At 43.8% G+C, this 18842-nt stretch overlaps 2 protein-coding genes across 2 annotated transcripts; one reads left to right on the top strand and one right to left on the bottom strand.

The window, feature by feature from the left end:
* Positions 1 to 662: 662 nt before the first annotated feature.
* LOC144646251 (uncharacterized) lies at positions 663 to 5310 on the top strand. The gene is made up of 4 exons (XM_078505794.1): positions 663 to 742; positions 2002 to 2117; positions 2849 to 3786; positions 4468 to 5310. The coding sequence occupies exons 1-4, from the start codon at positions 692 to 694 to the stop codon at positions 5022 to 5024; spliced, it is 1662 nt and encodes a 553-aa protein (XP_078361920.1). The 5' UTR covers positions 663 to 691; the 3' UTR covers positions 5025 to 5310.
* Positions 5311 to 10153: 4843 nt separating this feature from the next.
* Positions 10154 to 16081, bottom strand: LOC144645940 (uncharacterized). Its single transcript, XM_078505456.1, has one exon. It carries the CDS (start codon positions 16079 to 16081, stop codon positions 10154 to 10156), a length of 5928 nt encoding a protein of 1975 aa, XP_078361582.1.
* Between the last annotated feature and the right edge of the window lie 2761 nt (positions 16082 to 18842).

An 18842-nucleotide genomic window follows, 5' to 3' on the forward strand; every position in this document is an offset into this window, starting at 1 on the left:
TAACGTGACCAAATCACGTCGTGCACAGAGTTCTGTCCAGACTTCGATAAATGATACCCATAATAATTAAGAGTAGGGCAAGACGTTCCCTGTGTTGTAGCCTGGCCTTTGTCTGACATGACTGGGTATAATATATATGGACGGAAAGTGGCTGCCAAAGGCGCCTGATATGCTGATGTCTGGTCTCATCCCGTGACTTCAATTGTGAAGCGCATTAAAATTTGGGAAATGCGCTATACAAGACACAATTATCATAAATCAGTCGACTCTAAGCTATGAAGAATCAACCAATTGTCGAGTAGGACTCCTGACATATAGTTGTGGTCAACACTTGCACTAAACGCTTCTATTCTCGTTCTTCCGCATTTTAACGATTGATTATCCAAACTTCGATCACTTGGTCACGGCCGCGCGGTCTCGAGAATCTTTGAAAAACTAAGCCTTAATCTTTCGATATCGCTATTCAATCGCAAATTATCTTTCTCATCCTTGAATAGATGATTCTTTAAGTGACTATTATACGTAAATTGTTTTTCGTGGAATATTAAGTGTATGTTTTTTGAAATTGTTTGATGTTTTATGAGTGAATTTTCGTGGATGTTGAGATAAAAAAGACAAAACTGTAATTACAAATAAAAGTATTAATTTCCACAGCACATTTTTTTATGTATATTTGCAGGTTTTTTAAAAAATGAAGATTACTGCCGGTTTCTTGGTCTTTATGTTGTTACATCAACGTGCGGTAAGACATTTAATTTGTTGTTTGAATTTAATTTGTATCTTGCGCCAGAAGTGGGTTAAACTTAGCCAGCGTTGCAGACGAACAACGCAGACTTCATGTCGTGAAGAGTTAACATGCTTTATCACATAAAGCGCCCTCATGTAGCATATCTACCTCGTACCTGTAATGAAATAAATGATTTGTTACCTTCTGTAATGAAACGCAACAAAGTCATCAAAGCAAGAATATCATGATTAGCAATCGTTCTTTTAAGCGTGGGGCAGCTCAAACGACAATAAATTAGGCTTCACCATGAGCTATGGGTTAAGTGGATTTCGATTAAATTAAGTGGGGAGACCCTTTTTTCTGTAGGCAACCTCTAATAGAACAAACATGACCAAAAACTAAACCCAGGATACTGAGGGAGCCCAAGATATGACGGTTAGAAGTCACCCATAGTAACCATTTTGTAGTTAAGGGTCTCCCCCTTAACGCAAATTACTTACAAAGACGGTCGTCTCTCTACTTTTCTGCGTTCGAATTAGTTTCACAACACACGGGTAACCAAGCTTTTATTGAACCGAGAAGACTAGGAGACTAGACTAGGAGTTCCCGTGCCCACTCCCCGAAACGAACACCATTTTCTTTGGGGATAGGTATAGCAACACGTGGACTTGCAGCTAAGCTAATTTACACTTGGTGTTATGTGTTATAATCCACTGGGAAAGAAGATAATTCCTTCAATCGTTCGAACCCCGTAAGATCCAAAGGTGGCCATCTCCATATATGGAAGGTAATGGTTGTTGCATATGAAATCCACTTATCCAAAGCTCATGGCTTTGCGTCTTCCGTGACGTCTATCAAAAAACAAACAACACTGAATCAAGGCAGCTCGTGGTACGACTTGTAGGACCGCAATCACACAGCAGTCAAACGTAAGAAACGCAACGCCACTTTATGTTTGTATTGCCTTGAATTTTGTAAGATTTTCAAACCTTCTGTACGGTTTATGAAAAAACCGTACGGAAGGTTTATACAGCGACAAAAAGAAAGGAAATGGAAGTAGAGGATTTCGTAAACTTGTCGAATATTCGCTTGCGTCAGTTTTGGCGGGAACTGCTTTCGGTAGTGTCAGTGTTGGCGGGAACTGCAAGCGCGCCATGCGTTTGGCCAACATGTGGACTGCAGTGCTGCAAGGTGGCGTGTTTTAGCGTGCGCCATATTTTTGTTACAAATTGATGGCGATGTTTAAACCAGTTATTGTCTGCCTTTCATGTTAGTTGTGTAACGAACTGTACCCAATATCGGTAGCCGAGGACATTGCCCAGAATCAACCCGTGTGGTCCTCAGATAACGACATTGAAGAACCTCCACAAGGAAAAACAAATGATAAGACGTATGTATTACTTTTCTTATACAGCTATTTCGAGAAAGGTTGTCGAAAAAAAACATCAAAGTGCACGCGACAAGACCGAAAGGTGGTCTGGGTATTCACTGGAATTTTGCATATTGGCCTAGAGGAAATTTACAAGTTTGTATTTTTGCACGTGGAGAATTTGTTTTTCTTCTCAGGAGGCCTATATCTGTAGCTTTACTTTTACTGTCGCATGTCTTTGAGTGCGGAAAAATTCTTTTGAACTTCAGAGGGTCTAAACGTACCTTGTTTCTACATGTCTGAAAAAAAACCCTGAAAATTGCGCTTATTTTGTTGTTATATCTCTTTAGTATTCAACACGTGCAGTAGCTCAATACGTCTACCAATACTACCTTTAGGGATTGGCTTGTGCAGTTTTGTGCTTTTTTCCGACAACGTTTTTCGAAATAGCTGTATATCACATAAAAATTTGCGAAGATCTTGTATTTTGATTGGTTCACCAAACCAACTAACTATCTAACTAACTAACTAACTAACTAACTAACTCACTAATAGAGAGTTATTGCACTTTTAGAGACTATTAGACACCAATTCTATTGTTATGTTTTTTTATAAATTTGACTATTACGGACTAACTGTTGGATATTGTTTCACGGGTTAAATGAAATCACTTTAACACGATGTGAACTAACGTGTTCAATTATCTGGTGTCCATACAACGAATTGAAAAGTTTCATTTTCTCCTTTTTAAGATTTCTAGCCTCAAATTCGCCTCGGAGTGCCATTGCAAACCAACAAGACCTCGCCTGGATAAGAGAGAAGATTGTGGACCGCTACAGATTTGTGAAAGATCCCGCGAGAGATATGTGGATAAGTCAACCAGATTTCAAAGACGATCTTGGGACTCCTAACTTCGTCAGCGCTGCAGATCGAGTAAAGAAGTTCTTTGACCGAAACAATGATTGGCAAAAAACAAAAAAGAACTCTGAATTCCGCACAAAGGATAGCTGTACTAACCTCCTCTACATCACAGCTGCTAGATACCTATTGGTAACCCACATTCTTTATGTAGAAAGCGGTAAGAAGTTGGTTCCTTGTACGAGAACGGGGGACAAAAACAGGATTGAGATTCCTAACGCTGGGGTGTGCTATCCTGCACCTTATGGAAGTGCTACTTGCACCTCGGACTACGACGTCGGGCTCATTGGACAGAATGCTGGATTTCTTACAGAGAAGTTTAACACCTATTTTCAAGGTGCTAATGGATTTGGGAAACCCTCGGAGCTTGTTTTTGACACCAATGTCTATGCTTTCACTCTGGAATACTCCATGCCATTTTTGTTTGCCAAGCTTCCAGTTAACTTTGCCAAAGGTGTAGAGAAATCTGAACAAACGATAAACTTTAAAATGCAGGAGTTGGCCAGTGCTTACTACAAGGTTTTCAAGTACAACGAAAATTTCTTTCACACGATGGCAAATAAGGCCAAAGAAGCAATGACTGCTACCAAATCCAAGGCTCAGCTGAATGTTTGGTTGAACACTTTCAATAATTTGAGAGCTCAAGTACCGTTTAGACTTGGGGGAGGCTCGCTGAAATCCCTCGACGCCTTCAGAACAGCCCATAACAATAAGTACCAAAACTTAGTAAAAACGATGTCAGCTAACGGCGGATTTAACCCAGACTTTCTAGGTAATTACACACGTACAGTTTTGTTTCTAACGTTATAATTGAACATCGTGGTGAAAAATTTAGCCTAAGAATTAATTTTCAGGTTAGTGGTGGCAAAAATTCATCATGATCGATCAAGGAGGATATAACAAAGATTTGTTAGGTAATTTGCGCTTTGACGGGGATTTTTAGACCAACTACGTCCAGCTATTTTAGTTGGGGGGGGGGGGGGTGACCCTCTAACCAACATTTGGTAGTTTGCCTCTCAAGGTATTTTCGCTCTGACAACTCTTAAGAGAATTTTGCAGTTTACAAGCCATCAGCTTATTAGGGACTTTTATGACTAGGATTCATTGCAATTTGGCTGGGTTATTTGTCATTTACTCATTACTTCATATTTGACAGAATTATGGCTCTTGGTGAACGTTTTTCAGTGAGTACACTTTTTGATGCCTATCATAAAGGAAGGGGCGTCATTTGCGTTCACTCCTGGACATACCTGTTTTAGTAAAGACCTCGTTTAAAGTAATATGATTTTCTAGCAATAAATGCAACGCATTAATACATCACAATATTCAGTGAAAGTTGAAATCGATATTTAGCGACTGGAGAAACCCCACCCAGTTCGGATTTTAAATTTAAATTAAAAAGTTAAAATTGCATGACGCCAACAATAGCTTTTTTATACGTTGTGCCTCTAAGGTAAACTTGCAGAGGCCCTAATATACGCAGCAGAGGCTTATCACACCCGAGGAGCTATAAGACACGTAGTGGGAGGCACGAAGATAGGTCCCAGGACTCCACTTTCAGTAAACGACATGTGGGTGTCCATGATTGAAAACTGGGGCGAGTCAAACAAAGAGTACAACCACTGCAAAAACGACCCTCTGGAGGAGTGCTTCCTGAAGATGAGCAAGTACATGTGGAGGATGTTTGACGCCATGAGATTGCTCCGTGAACGCCTTCCAGCCGGACAGAGACCCGGATTGGTGCACTTTGGAGAGAAATTTGCCGATCCTGAATTCACGATGAAGATGTGGCTTGACTACAAAAAGCAAGGAATGACCGCGATTCCTAGACAAAAGGAAAATGTCAGGGAGTTTTTGCGGCAATTCCAGTGCGACAAGGCAGCTGTAAGTTTTGGCACCCCATTCCCGCCGACTTGTATATCAAAAATGAATGACAAAGTCAACGCCTACAATGTAAAGCTGGCTCATCTTGTGACCGATGAGGCTGTGAGGCCACCCTGGCGCCCCTGAGAGCTTGTCTAAACTAATGTTACTGTTGGTAATACGCTGTCAGAAAGGAAACAAGAAAATTACGAAACTGCCGAGCTTTTAAAATTTGAAAAACGCACAGAATGATCTTAAAACACTAAATAGTTGCAAAATCATTTCAAAACAACTGTGCAAATAATTTTAAATTGTCATAGCTTCCAAAAGGAAGCACAATCAAATTAACGTTACGTAGATGATTGAAAGCGTTGTCATAGAGACATACAGTAATCGCTGTTAGAATAACGCAAAATAAATGCATTGAAAGCTATGCTGAATTAACTGTCTGGATATAAACTGTATTAAGGGGGGCGGACAGTATTTGCTTAACTGCACTAAAACGTCAAACAATGCATGTTTAACGTGAGTTCGTTGCGTTGAGAGCCCGGGCAAAGGGAAAACGCGGCGTCCAAACAGGGTTCGATATCTCGAAATACATGCCAACGTTGTTTTCCAACAGTCTATTGTTGTTATTATATTTTCACTTGCCTTACAAAAGTTAAATGATTTTGAACAACGGATGGTAACCGAAAGTTGTGTTTTTGCTATTAGAGTGTTTTCGGTCCCACCAATGAACTGGAAAGTTAGTTTAGTATCCACAACATGATGTTTTTGACGCAAAAACGATAATAAGCGCCAGAAAAAGAGAACATTTGACTTCCGATCATCGTCCGTGAGTCAAAACCGTTTGACATGTCTTCTTCCCGAACCGCTTTAAGAGGTGGACGTATGCACTGGAAGCTAAGCCACGAGTGACGAGAGCTGTCAGCTTCGCATCTTATCTGCTGCTTATGCCCTGACTTGTTCACAACTTTTCTGCCACATTTTCATCGTTAAAGCTGGTTTTCACTTGCGATGCAAGCACAAGCGCAAGGATAACGGCTCTTATTTCTCCGTGAAAAAGGCTTCGACGCGAACAAATTAAAACCACAAGTGCATTGCATATTGATGCTTGTGCCGGCAAGCACAAGCACAAGAGTCAAAATTTGTCCTTTTTGCGTGATTGCGTTTGTGCTTGCGCTTGTGCTTGAGTCGCTAGTGAAAACCAGGCTTACGCCGATATATCAAAAGGCGCTATAAACCAACTGGACCTTTATCGAACAAGGAGACACTTTTTACTTCTGGATGGGGATTTTACTGATAGTTTATAAATTTGTTACTGTCAGCTAAGAAATGACCCTTTTTTTTAACTGATAGCATGGATCTGCATAGCCGAGAAATGGGCTGAAATTTTAACTGCTAGCTAAGAAATCACCGAAATAAATTGATAACTGAGATTCAAGCATCCCTATACAGACCCTCTTTATATGTAAGGGTTGTGGATCACTGATTGCAGGATATATCTTGCTTTTAAGTCAAAAACATTCATTCGAATGTCTCCCATCTCCCTAAGCGACCGCTTTTCCAAAATAGCTACATTTGTCCAGTCAAATCACTATATTCGGAACATCTCGTAAGCACGCGCAACCACCTCTCCTAGGCAAAAGCGACGACTTTTAGGGCTGACCGTTTGGAAATTTTCTAGCAGCATGGATAAAAAGTTGTGGTAACTTAACGATGCGAGAAATTTTGGTTCTGACATCAGTGTACACCAGCACGCGCTCGACCCCCCCCCCCCCCCGTCCGTACAGATACTGGGGGAGGGGGAGGTAGCAAGTTGAGAGTCGCAGCTGTGAAGGACACACAGCTGGTGAATAAGGCTTTTCCCGAAGCCAGTCGGTAAAATTCCAACTACGTCATTCGAACAAAGAAGGTGGCGAACAGCCTCATTCTGCTCGTGTTTGAACGACAAAACGTTTGAAAGTTACTCCAATGAGCGTTCCAATAATCGATCCATCGCAAATTACAGCATGTCAACAATGTTGACAACCCGAGCAAACCGCAAGACGCCGCCTGCTGATTATGATCGGCCGTTGTCAAGGTGATGGATATTTTACCGCCTTTCAACCAATGGGAATTTTCCGTTTCTGGAAAAACGAAAAGTTCAGTATTCTTAAAGATGTCTACAGCCCCTCTATGTTTTTCGCTCCCCGCCCCCACCCCCTTGCTTTTTCCGTTTTGTGCTGGCGTCCAGTTCCCTCGCCGTTCTCACCGCGCGCTCAACGATCGAAAACACACGAAAAAATAGAGGGTAGAGGGCTGTCGACAGTCTACCCGACGGGGGAAGAAGAATATCATCATTCTTGGTGAGAAATGAGTATTACGCTTGACTTTGGAGTTGTACACGAATATTTACGCAAAACATTTTCGGTTTCGTTATAAGAGTTATTTGAGTTCCGACTTACCAGAAACGAAGGAAATTCATTCAGTTATCTACATTCAATTCTCAAATGTACTGAGCAACGATCAAACAAATAGTTCGACCTAAATAAAATCATTTAACCAAACCAAAACCTTTAAAACAAAACTACGCCGTTATGGCGAGTACTATTTCGTAAATCAGTTATAGACAGGCAATTCTTACACACACGAAACATTGCTTTAAACTGACTTACATCACATCCGGCTTCCTTTCCATCCATATCGTGTAGAGGCGAATTTTGTGAAAACTAACCCCGGGGGGGGGGGGGGGGCACTCCCATACATGTATACATGGTGCCCCCCTCCCGGGAACTATCCGTTGCTGGAACTGTGAAAATCAGCAAAAGCTAAAATGAAGTTTTTGAGTTTCGACGACTCACTGAAGAGAAGTTTTGAATTTTTACGCACACTTGAGGACCTTTTCACACAATCCGACCTCGCGGTTTTTATTTGTTCTCATATCCGGTGTTCACGAGTGACTCCTGGTTTATGGTGACACTGCTAGTGAACGCACTAAAATTCCTTCAGATGCATTTGTGGATTTGTGGATAGATAAGCGTTTTAAGAAGAACGATTTAAGAGACACAAAACGACTCAAGATTAAGCATATGGTCTGACTCCAGTAAGGGACCATTTCCAGACAGCGACCTTAGGCTTGTCGCATACGGAAGGTTCGACCCCGGGGGTTCGACTGTATTTGCGAGGTAAATGATTGTTTAAAAGCAAACGTCATCATTTTATTCTGTCGTTCGAAGATAAAATGTGCGGACGATCTGTCGAAGGCCTCGCACTACATGAACAGGTATTCGAATTCGGTCCAGCAACTCAGGAACTTGATATGCACACACAGAACAGATTACCTCTACCGGAATATGGCCACTCTACCGACTCGGCTTCAAGGTCCTGTGGTCTCCAAACCGCGGCTAAACCCGACACTACAGCAAAAAGCATGAACCTCGCAAAAACATTATTTGCATGGTGGAGACAACATGCCTTCGTTTGTCCGAGATTATGTAAGCTTAATGTGAATGAACGACTTATAAAGAACAAGACGATTTCTTCAACTAGAATATACTATTCTCTTGTCAAGCCGGAGAACAGTCAACAAGGGTCAAGGCCGTCGTGAATGTCTTTCAAGCCTCGTCTAGCGCGCCGCCTTCTCTCCCGCCGAAAGTAGGCCTTTCTCGATTATGCTAGCATTTTTTTCGGCATTTTTTGGGAAAACGAGCATTTTTTTCGTTTTTTCTTGAAAAAGAATTGCTAGCATTTTCTGTCATTTTTCATGACTGTGATCCAGATTTCAGCACTCAGAACTCGGAAGGATAAATAATCATAAAGTTTCACAATTTTGATTACTTAATTTGATTGTTTTCTGTCTGTTTCGAGTCGACTGTTTGTGCGTTATGTTACTTGTGCGTGTACACCAACTGAAAAAAGGTATGGGTGGTCAGCGGGTAACTCTTTCTCTTGCTCAGCCAAGATCAGCGAAGATGGCGTCGGCCACGAACTTGCAAGATAGACTAGTTCCATCATCTATAGCAAGGGATCGATCACTACAGTCCACTACAGTAACACCTGTTGTTAATATGAGCATAAAATGTAAGAGTCTGTACGTTTTGTTTGAAAAAAAAACAAAGCATTCTTTGGAATTCAAGTGGCATTTTTTAAAGAAATCAGGCATTATTTTAGCATTTTTTTGGCTTTATTCGAGAATTTCTAGTAGCATTAAATGCCAGTTTTACTAGCATAATCGAGAAAGGCCTAGCCGAAAGTGGTCAGTGAAAAATTGGACAAGCAATCCGGATTTCCCTAGGGTGCATCTTGGCCAAGTGGAATCCAGGAGCTTGCTGAAAGCTAAGTATAAATATTTATAAGCTGATTCTATTTTGCGTTATATTCGACCGGCGTTAAATGAGATTTCAATATGAAAACAAACGAAACTTAGAGCAATTTGCAGGCTGCCGTTTCCACCAGCCGTCGAAAAGCCTAAAGGGCTGGAAATTACAAGATACCGGTGGAATTCGCTATTGTTATCTTCTGTAATGTTCGAAGTCATGTCTTAATACCTGAGTAGACGAGACCCTTTATAATTTGGCTTCTCAAAGTTGAGGAAGAGCGACATAAACTTAGCTTTGCTGGAGGCTAGGGTGGTGAATTCTCGTCCCTTGTCACTAAAGTAAAAATAGGACAAAAAAACAACTCAAAGCAACGAAAGTTCTCAGCTTATAGAATACTTTATGAAGATTCTAAAAATGTAAACAGTTTTTACATTTAATGCAAGAAATTTGAGGTATTTAAAGGTGCCATTGTCACTGCCATTTTAACAAAAAATAGGTTATAACTCAAGGGGAAATTGAACAATAATATTATTGTAGCAAGAATTTGATCCAAGACATACAGGGGCGTACCTGCCTTTACTACCACTAAAATTGCCTAGGAACGGCCCTGACATAAAATACAATAACAGGACTTTCTACGGGAGCATGTCACAGGAAATACAAAAGTGAGGATTCTAGGATCAAAACATAAAATTTTGCTTTGTAGTGAATACATTACTTTTTTCATGCAGAAGCATTGAACCATTTCAAGCCTGCCAAGTTTTAATGCATCTGTTTAGACGGGTCTTCTAGACGGGTGCAACTTGATTTAACGACGACGAAACGGTTAACTTGAATTTACAAAACATCAACAACACGAGTTCAAAGCGATTGCAAAGGTCATTGCGTGACACGCAGATCACGTGTTCAATATGTTCAGTTTTGGCGCGAACATCCTCCCCCCCGTGTTCGACGGCGGGGCGAGGTTGACGAACACTACTTCGCACCTTCTAGTAAACACAGTTTAACAACAGGACGGACGTAGGTCCCACTCTTGGTACGGACTTCGGCTGCTCTGACTCTTCCGTCGTCTCCGGGAAGCACTCTTAGTACACGAGCTAGTGGCCAACACCCGCGAGGGGAATTCTCATCGACGACTAGGACGAGGTCTCCTTCACGAACATTGCGGGCGTCATTTGTCCACTTTCGGCGTTCCGTCAGCGCTAGAAGATATTCTCGGAGCCAGCGTTTCCAGAAGTGCTGGGTCATTACTTGCGCATGCTTCCACCTCTTACGACTACACAAGTCCCTATCATTGACGACATCTGGCGGGAAGTTAGGGTTTGCTCGGCCGAGCAAAAAGTGATTCGGCGTCAAAGCTTCTTCGTCGCGATGATCAGTACTAACATGAGTAAGGGGGCGACCATTCAGTAAGGACTCCACTTCAGCCATAAACGTGAGTAACGTTTCATCATTGACACACTGCTTTCCTGCCACCGCCTTTAGCGCTCTTTTGGCAGATTGAACGAGGCGCTCCCAAACGCCTCCAAAGTGTGGCGAGGACGGGGGATTGAAGTGCCACTGCACGCCGTCGGCAGTGAGTTGGTCACCAATTCGCTCGCTATCTAGGCGCTTGACAGCTTCGCGAAGCTCTTTCCCGGCCCCAACGAAGTTGGTACCATTATCCGACCAAATATTGGCTGGCTTTCCACGTTTGACCATCATCCTTCTTAAAGCCATCAGGCAAGAGTTAGTGTCAAGTGAATGAGCGATTTCAAGATGTACCGCACGGGTGGTTAAACACGTAAAAAGCACCCCGTAGCGCTTTTCGGTCTTTCTTCCATGGCGTACGAGCATGGGGCCAAAGTAATCAACACCAGTGTTCGTGAACGGCGGTTGCTGGTAACCCAGTCTCGAACTGGGAAGGTCAGCCATGACGGGCGGTTCGGGTTTTGCCCGTAGTCTTCGACACGATGGGCAACTGGACGAAATCTTCTGAACTGTGGCTAGCCCTTTCAGGATCCAGTATTTCTGTCTCAGCTCATTCAAGACATGCTTGTTACTTGTGCAGTACAAACGAAGATGGTGGTGCATCACAATAAGACGAGTTATTTCGTGCTTCGGGTCCAGTATCAAAGGATGTCGTGTCTCTTCAGGAACGGGGGCTTTACGAAGACGACCACCTACCCTCAAGCATTCTGCTTCGTCAATGTATGGCCTGAGCGCACTGAGTCGGCTCTTAACTGGCAGACGCTTGTTTGCCTTTAAGGCTTCAAAGTCTAGACCAAACGAGTCTCTTTGACTTTTCCGTACGGCAATCAACTCTGCATTGCTGATTTCTGCAGTTGTTAGAGACGAGAGGATGCGGTCCTCAGCCTTTCTTTTACAGTTTTTGACAAATCGACATATCCATGCAAGGACACGACGGAATCTTGTCCAAGAGGAGAACTTCTCTGGGTCTGGAAAGTATGCTCTTGGATCAGTAACAGATGCATGGCCTGACCACTTCGTGTTCTTCACTTCGTCATCATTTTCACGGAGAGGACCAGTAAACGTGTCTTGAGGCCACTGTTCTTCGGGTTTGGACAAGAAGGCGGGGCCGTTAAGCCATCGGCAGTGTTTATCCAAATCCGCCGCCCGAAGGCCTCGGGTGCAATCGTCAGCAGGGTTCAAGTGGCCAGGGACGTGTCTCCACTGCGTCGGGTCGGCTGCATCATGAATCTCTGACACCCGGTTTGCTACAAATGTGTGAAAGCGTCGGCTTTCATTAGATATGTATTGCAACACAGTTTTTGAGTCACTCCAAAAGATGGTGCCTTTGACAGTAACAGACAACTCTTGCTTGACCTGGTTGTACAATCTTACGGCTAGGACGGCAGCTTGAAGCTCTAGACGAGGGATGCTTAACTGCTTTAAGGGCGCAACACGATTCCTTGCCATAACAAATGAAACCTTAATCGTACCATCAGGTAGTGAGTATCTAGCGTAACACACAGCACCAAACCCCATTTCGGAGGCGTCAGCAAATACATGAAGTTGTATCGAAGCTTCAGGACATGTGTCAACACAGAAACAGCGGGGCAGCTCAAATTCACTCAGTTTCACCAGATCACCAAGCCAATCTTCCCAAATTCTCCGGTCTTCTTCATCTAAGGGCTCATCCCAGCCTTTGCTCTTACGCCATAACACTTGGATAAGACATTTTGCAGGCAGCATGTATGGAGCCAACACTCCTAGTGGGTCGAACACGGTTGAAACACGGCTTAGGACGCCTCGCTTGGTTGGCTCATACATCTGACTTGAGCAAACAGAGAAACGGAAGCAATCAGTTTCAGTGTTCCATTTCAAACCCAGTGTGCGCTCAATTGGAAGTTCATCAAAGTTAACATCAACCGACGGGCTAGCTTTCTCTTCAGGAGGGATCTGTGACAGGACTTCACGCGAGGAGCTGATCCACTTGGTCAACCTGAAACCTCCCCGGGACAAGAGAGAAGTCATTTCACGGAACATTTGCACTGCTGTGGCTTCGTCACAAACGGATTTTAGAAAGTCATCCATGTAGAAATTCTTCTCTACTGATTTGATCGTATCTTCAGAAAACAAGACGTCTTCTCGGTTGTCAAGTGCTGTCTTTCTCAATACAAAGTTTGCAGTGCATGGGGAGGACGCAGCTCCGAAAATCATGACGAGCATCTGATACACATCAGGTGGGCGTTGCAGTTCCAAGTTCCGCCACAGAAACCTCAGAGCAGGCTGATCTTCTTCTATGATTTGAACTTGGTGAAACATGGCCTCGATGTCGGCGGCTAGGCCAACACGCTGTTCTCTGAATCGCAACAGCACACCCACAAGGCTATTCAGGAGGTCGGGCCCGATGTGAAGTCGGTCATTTAAAGACACTCCATCATGTTTGGCAGCAGCATCCATGACGATGCGGACTTTGTCAGGCTTATTGGGGTTACGGACTGGATGATGCGGCAGAAACCACTGTTTTGGGGTCGGGACGGCTGCCTCTTCAGGGCTAAGTTTTCTAGTGTAACCCTTGTCAACATAGTCCTCAATAATGGCACAATACTTTTTCGCCAGGTCTTCGTCACGCTCTAGTTTCCTTTCGGTGGACTCCAGTCGCTTTACAGCCATGAGACGGTTGTCAGGAAACTCTACTTCTTGCTCTCTCCATAGCATTCCGGCTTCGTATCTGCCCGACACATGCTTCACAGTTCTTTCTAATGTCTCAATAGCTCTTTTATCTTCAAGAGAACGGGGTGTCACGTCTTCATACTTCGTGCCAAAGGATTCCGTCCGCCACCAGTCTTCTACTTGCTTGTTTAATGATTCTTCAGCGTTCAGGACACGGTGAACATGCATGACATGTACGCGCTCAGGTTTGACAACCGATTTAACTGAACCGGCAAGGGTCCAGCCAAAGGCTGTGAGAATTGCAACAGGCTGCCCTGGACGACCTCTTCGCACATCATGCTGCAATATCGCATCCAGAACGTTTGCTCCCAGCAGAACTGTCACGTCTTTGGAGTTTACTTCAGGAATACTCAGATTGTTCAGGTGCGGAAAGTCCTGTATCATGGCACGAGTAACCTTTTGTGGGGGCAGGTTTAACTGTGGAACAGTCCAAGCTTCTTCTACCACTATCTGGGCACTGGCTTCTGACCCCCCGGTGGCACCAACATGAAACGACACCTTTCTCGAACGTACGGGTTTGCCAGACGAGTTTATGGTACCAAGCTGTAACGGGCCATTCTCACCATCAAGGCCAATAGCATCAGCAAAGTTTTCCAGGATAAGCGAAGTTTGGCTGCCGGAGTCTAGCAGCGCAAAAGTACTTATTTTAACCCCTTTGGGGGTCGCAACCACAATCGGTACGATCTGCAGCAAGACAGCAGTGGGGACGCAGTTAACGGATGAAGCTCCAACAAAGACGGGTGCTGCTGCATTCAAAGACGGGACGGGAGCCGGGTTGTTCACAGATGGCATTCCGACGAAAACAGGAGCTGAACCATGGATTAGTGGGTGGTGGTATTTGTCACAGCCTTCCATGTCACATCGCTTCTTGCGTGTACAGTCACGAGACTGGTGGTCCGTTGACTCAAAACAAGAAAAGCACAACCTCTTTTCTTTACCTAGTTGCGCTCTTTGGTTGACATCCATTGCCAGGAATTTCTCACACTTCTCAATTGCATGCTTGCTGTTGCACACCAGACAGTTCTTACTTGTGGGTCGGGACTGTTTGCCTGTTGTGGCACCCATGGCCAAGGTGGAGAATCTGTGAGGCTCACGACTGCCATCGCCATGTCGCTCTTCCTTTCGCGGTGGTCTACTAAAGCGAGCTCTTCCACCTCTCGATGGCTTACCAAAGCTGGGTAAGGGTTCACTGACTGTGGTCTTCGCACGAAGCCTGGCACGGAGCCATTCATCAAGATCGGTAAGAGTCGGAATGGCCGGTTGCATCTCAATCTTTCTTTCACCCCACTTTTCCTTTAAAGGGTCAGGTAATTTCTGTAACACAGCACGAGTGTTGGTTGAAGACATCAAATCGTGTGAGTATCCCAAGCCCTTCAGTGTGGCGACCGCATTATGTAGGGTGTTGTAGAACGAACGAAGTTGAGCTATGTCTCCCTCAACAACAATCGGGTGATCAAGTACAGTTTTCATAAAGGCTCCAGCAACAATTTCTTCGTTTCCGAATTGTTCCTCAAGTTCTGTTAGGGCTGCTTTATAGAGATGACCATGGTTGAGCATCCCTCCAACCGCTTTCTTTGCAGCTCCCGTCAAAGCTCTTTGGAGGTAGGTCATTCTCTGCGTATCGGTGAGTGGTTGGTCATGAATTAAACACTTAAACAGGGATACAAACTGAGGCCACTCAAGCGGATCCCCAGAAAAACGCGGCAATTCTAGACGTGGTATCGATTTCAAAAACGCTGGTACCTCTACTTTTCCTGCACTATTTGTCAGACTCTGCTTAGCTGAGATTTCCTTGATCCAAGAAACATCAAGGCGCTCCTCCGTGTCACAATAAGCTTGGTCAGACTTAGGAGACTGCTTGTTTAACGTAGACGATTTAATCGGGGGTGGCAACTTTACATTTTGCAGAGGTAAAGAGTCATCGTGATTATTATCGCCGCCAACACTGTCCTTTACTTTGGGTTTAATGTCACGGTAAACAGTTTCAATTTCAACATCTTCAAAGTCCCGTAAACGGTTCTCGATATCCTCTGGATCTCCTTTAATTTTATCAGGAATGACAAGCTGAGCTTCTAACCGCAATCTTTCAACCTCATATTCAAGTTCTCTTATACGGCGATGTTCTTGTAATTGTCTTTCCTGTTCGAGGTTTTCGGCTCGCTTACGTTCCTCCTCTAGTCGGCGTTGAGCCTCTTTCTTTGCTTGTTCGATTTGCAGATCCATCACGCGTGCACGCCTCTCGCTTTCACTCGCGCGGGAGGGTGAGCTTTGACCGCTGGCCGCCTCAAATTGGAGCGAAGGCGCGTATTCACTACTAGCTTCTGAGGGCGGTTCGTTTTCCCTTTCGTGTAGCGAAATTTCAATGCTTTCCAGGCATAGATTTGCTCTTTCAATGGCCTTTTCCGTTAGCTGCAGGTGTTCCTGTAATCCTTTAAGTTCCAAAAACGATTCGTATTCTTCGCTGACACGCTCAAGTTCTCTCAACGCTTCCTCAATTTTGCCAGCCAGCTCGCGTAATTTTCTTCGACTTCCATGTGACTTCAAAAGACTCTCAGCCACGTTAATATGCCTCGTAAGCGTCGCTTTTCGACGAGATAACTTGCTTTTGGCCTTCTCCTTTCGAGAGCTGAAGTTTTCATAGCGGCTAGGCCCAACGGCGACTCGCATTTCTTCTTCGTTTACATACTGCAACTGCACGTGGTCGGCTTCACTTTCTTTCGACATTTTCAAAACACTTCATTTCAAGCTTTCAAAACACTTCATTTCAGCAAAACACACAATGTTTACGTACCGCAAAAGCCTCGCTCTGCTACCAGATGTTTAGACGGGTCTTCGAGACGGGTGCAACTTGATTTAACGACGACGAAACGGTTAACTTGAATTTACAAAACATCAACAACACGAGTTCAAAGCGATTGCAAAGGTCGTTGCGTGACACGCAGATTACGTGTTCAATATGTTCAGTTTTGGCGCGAACAGCATCAGTCAATTGAAACCCCGGCCCCCCAACCCCTGGGACTTAGCGGGGATTTAACGCGTCCAAAGCCGGGATTTAACGCACTTTTAACGGCGAGTTGGCCCCGGTGGGCGGTGGTTTTAACAAAATGTCAGTAGACCGGGGCCGTGGAGCGGTAATTTAACAGCACGCAATCACCTGAAGCGGGGACGACAGCCGGGATTTAACATAAAGGACTAAATGCCTCAAAATGTTCGTTTTGAGGAATCCGTTCTAAAAAGTCTCCACTCTTCTTCCTTGATAAAGCTTTTCGCGATGTCTGGGTTTGTATTTAATGTGTTCGAAGGATAAAAATAGACTCATTGTACTTGGAATCTGCCACCTTTGTACACTATCGTCTCCAAGAAAGTAGTTTCTGTTTCTGAGATTTCAACCGTGAATTATATGTCTTATATCGTAGGGTGAAAGCTGTTTACCTATAGAAGAAATTCTGTTTTGTCTCTTCTTGTGTCCCACATCAGTTTAAAAGACGTCAATAAATCGTTTCCAAAGGATAGGCTTATTGTATTTTGTTTTCTATTTTGGCCGTGAAGATGACAGCAGAAACTGCGGCGATTGTCATACCCATGGCTGTTTGATGTGCTTATTAAAAGATAGTCATTGAATTGGAACAAGCTTTCTTGAAAGATCACACTGAGCATCTCTCTTAAAAACCTGTTAGGCACTGCAACGAAATCAAGATTTTTGTCCGTTTTTTTCCCTGAAAGTCGATTCGGATGCCCCCGCTATGCGGGGCTTTTAACAGACGTCTAGGCCCCTAGGGCGGGGAAATAAGCCGGGTTTTAGCACTTGGTAAATGTTAAATTCCCCGGTAAGTCCCGGGGGTCGGGGGGCCGGGGTTTTAATTGACTGATGATTAGTGGCACAAGGATAAATCCAACAGGAGCTACTTTATCTACAATGAATGCATGTCTGTGTAGCAAGTGTCTTAATTGTTCAAATACGCCTTATTTTTTGCACCTTCTACCCTGATTGATTCTTGTGTGAGTTCTGCCTTCCTGCCATGTTTCTTAGGTCAGCAATGTATAATATTAATTCCAATGGTGAATAAAAAACTTTTGCTTTGTATAAGGTCTTTTATTCCCGTTTTTCCCAGCACTCATTGAAATTGTGCTGTATCATTCAAAGGGAAACCATGAGTAGGGCATTTTAGTATTAACAGTCTTGAATTTATATATCTACTTCTTTACGTGTATGAAATGGCTAGGTCACACCTTACGGATGCCTTCCTGTACCGTCAAAAGGCAAGCTTTGACCTGAAATTCTCAAGGGAGTCAAAAGAGAGGTCGACTATTAAACACCTGGAGACGTTCGCTAAAAGCAGAGATCGAGTCCATGGGCAAGAGTTGGTACCAGCTAGAGAAGGATGCACAGGACAGGATGCTATGACGAGAGACTGTTGTTAGTCTATACTCCTGAAAAGGAGTCGAGTGAAGGGCTACTACTACTTATTTACATGTTAACTTAAACCTATTTTATATTTTCGTGCTGTTCGTCTATGGGGAATACACTTCGTGTATTTGTGGGGATGAAGTGCTCTGTACCATTCGCCCTTTTGCCCCATAGCCTCACAGGGTCAGCTTTCCCCTTATAGTGGGGCCCCCCAGTGTTGCTGTTGTTGGTTGTTGTGATTGTTCCCAAGGGTCCTAGAGATTAGGACCCCAGTTTCTTGGGAACCAGGGCATGTGGTTGTGTTTGTTCCCAAGGGTCCTAGAGATTAGGACCCCAGTTTCTTGGGAACCAGGGAATGTGGTTGTGTTTGTTCCCAAGGGTCCTAGAGATTAGGACCCCAGTTTCTTGGGAACTAGGGCTTCCTGAAAGGAAGGAGAGGATTCCAGTCTCTCGTTGCCAACCAACTAACCTGTGATACATGTACCCTGCATGATTTCTATTCATGATTCTGATTGGCAACTCGAGCACTTCATCCCTTACCCCTTTTCTCCCACTGAACTTGTTGTCTTGTTTTGACTTCATGGGTTGGGAACATTAAACTAATTATACAGTCGAGTTCAGCTGGAAGCTTAAGGAACTGGCAAACAAAACAGCAGCACAACAGCTATACACGATCGTGTGTTGTAGCTCTTGATCGAGTTCACCTCGAAGTTTTGTTCTTTTGGCGAGCATATAGGAATCATTCTCCATGCTTCAATAGTGTCTTTCTTTCTTCAGGAGGTAAGTTTTGCATGAAAATAACCTGCTATCAACTTTAATCTCGCTTTTTTGCAAAAAAAATTCCTTTGTTGTAACTTTTTTATGCAACAGAACGAAAACAGAAGGGTAAAACACAACCGTTGATAAATAGGTTTTTAGCGTCTGTGCCATTGAGTGAAGTCATATTTTAACGAAAAACTTACTCGACTTGTGGCCAAACTATCGTAGCCCTAAAGAACAAAAAGTTGTTACGGGACAATCCCAGACAGAAAAGCAGCGACAACCGCTATACACCGTCGAGTGTTGTAACTCTTCTTC

Source organism: Oculina patagonica, chromosome 3 (assembly GCF_052425735.1).
Source record: "Oculina patagonica isolate OP01 chromosome 3, crgOcupat, whole genome shotgun sequence".
Classification (NCBI taxonomy): Eukaryota; Metazoa; Cnidaria; class Anthozoa; order Scleractinia; family Oculinidae; genus Oculina; species Oculina patagonica.

Excerpts from the sequence above, each read along its gene's own strand:
- LOC144646251 (XM_078505794.1), top strand. The coding sequence starts at position 692 with ATGAAGATTACTGCCGGTTTCTTGGTCTTTATGTTGTTACATCAACGT. Across the intron at positions 743-2,001 it reads TGTTGTTACATCAACGTGCG|TTGTGTAACGAACTGTACCC; the intron begins GTAAGACATTTA and ends CTTTCATGTTAG. Across the intron at positions 2,118-2,848 it reads GGAAAAACAAATGATAAGAC|ATTTCTAGCCTCAAATTCGC; the intron begins GTATGTATTACT and ends CTCCTTTTTAAG.
- LOC144645940 (XM_078505456.1), bottom strand. The coding sequence starts at position 16,081 with ATGTCGAAAGAAAGTGAAGCCGACCACGTGCAGTTGCAGTATGTAAAC.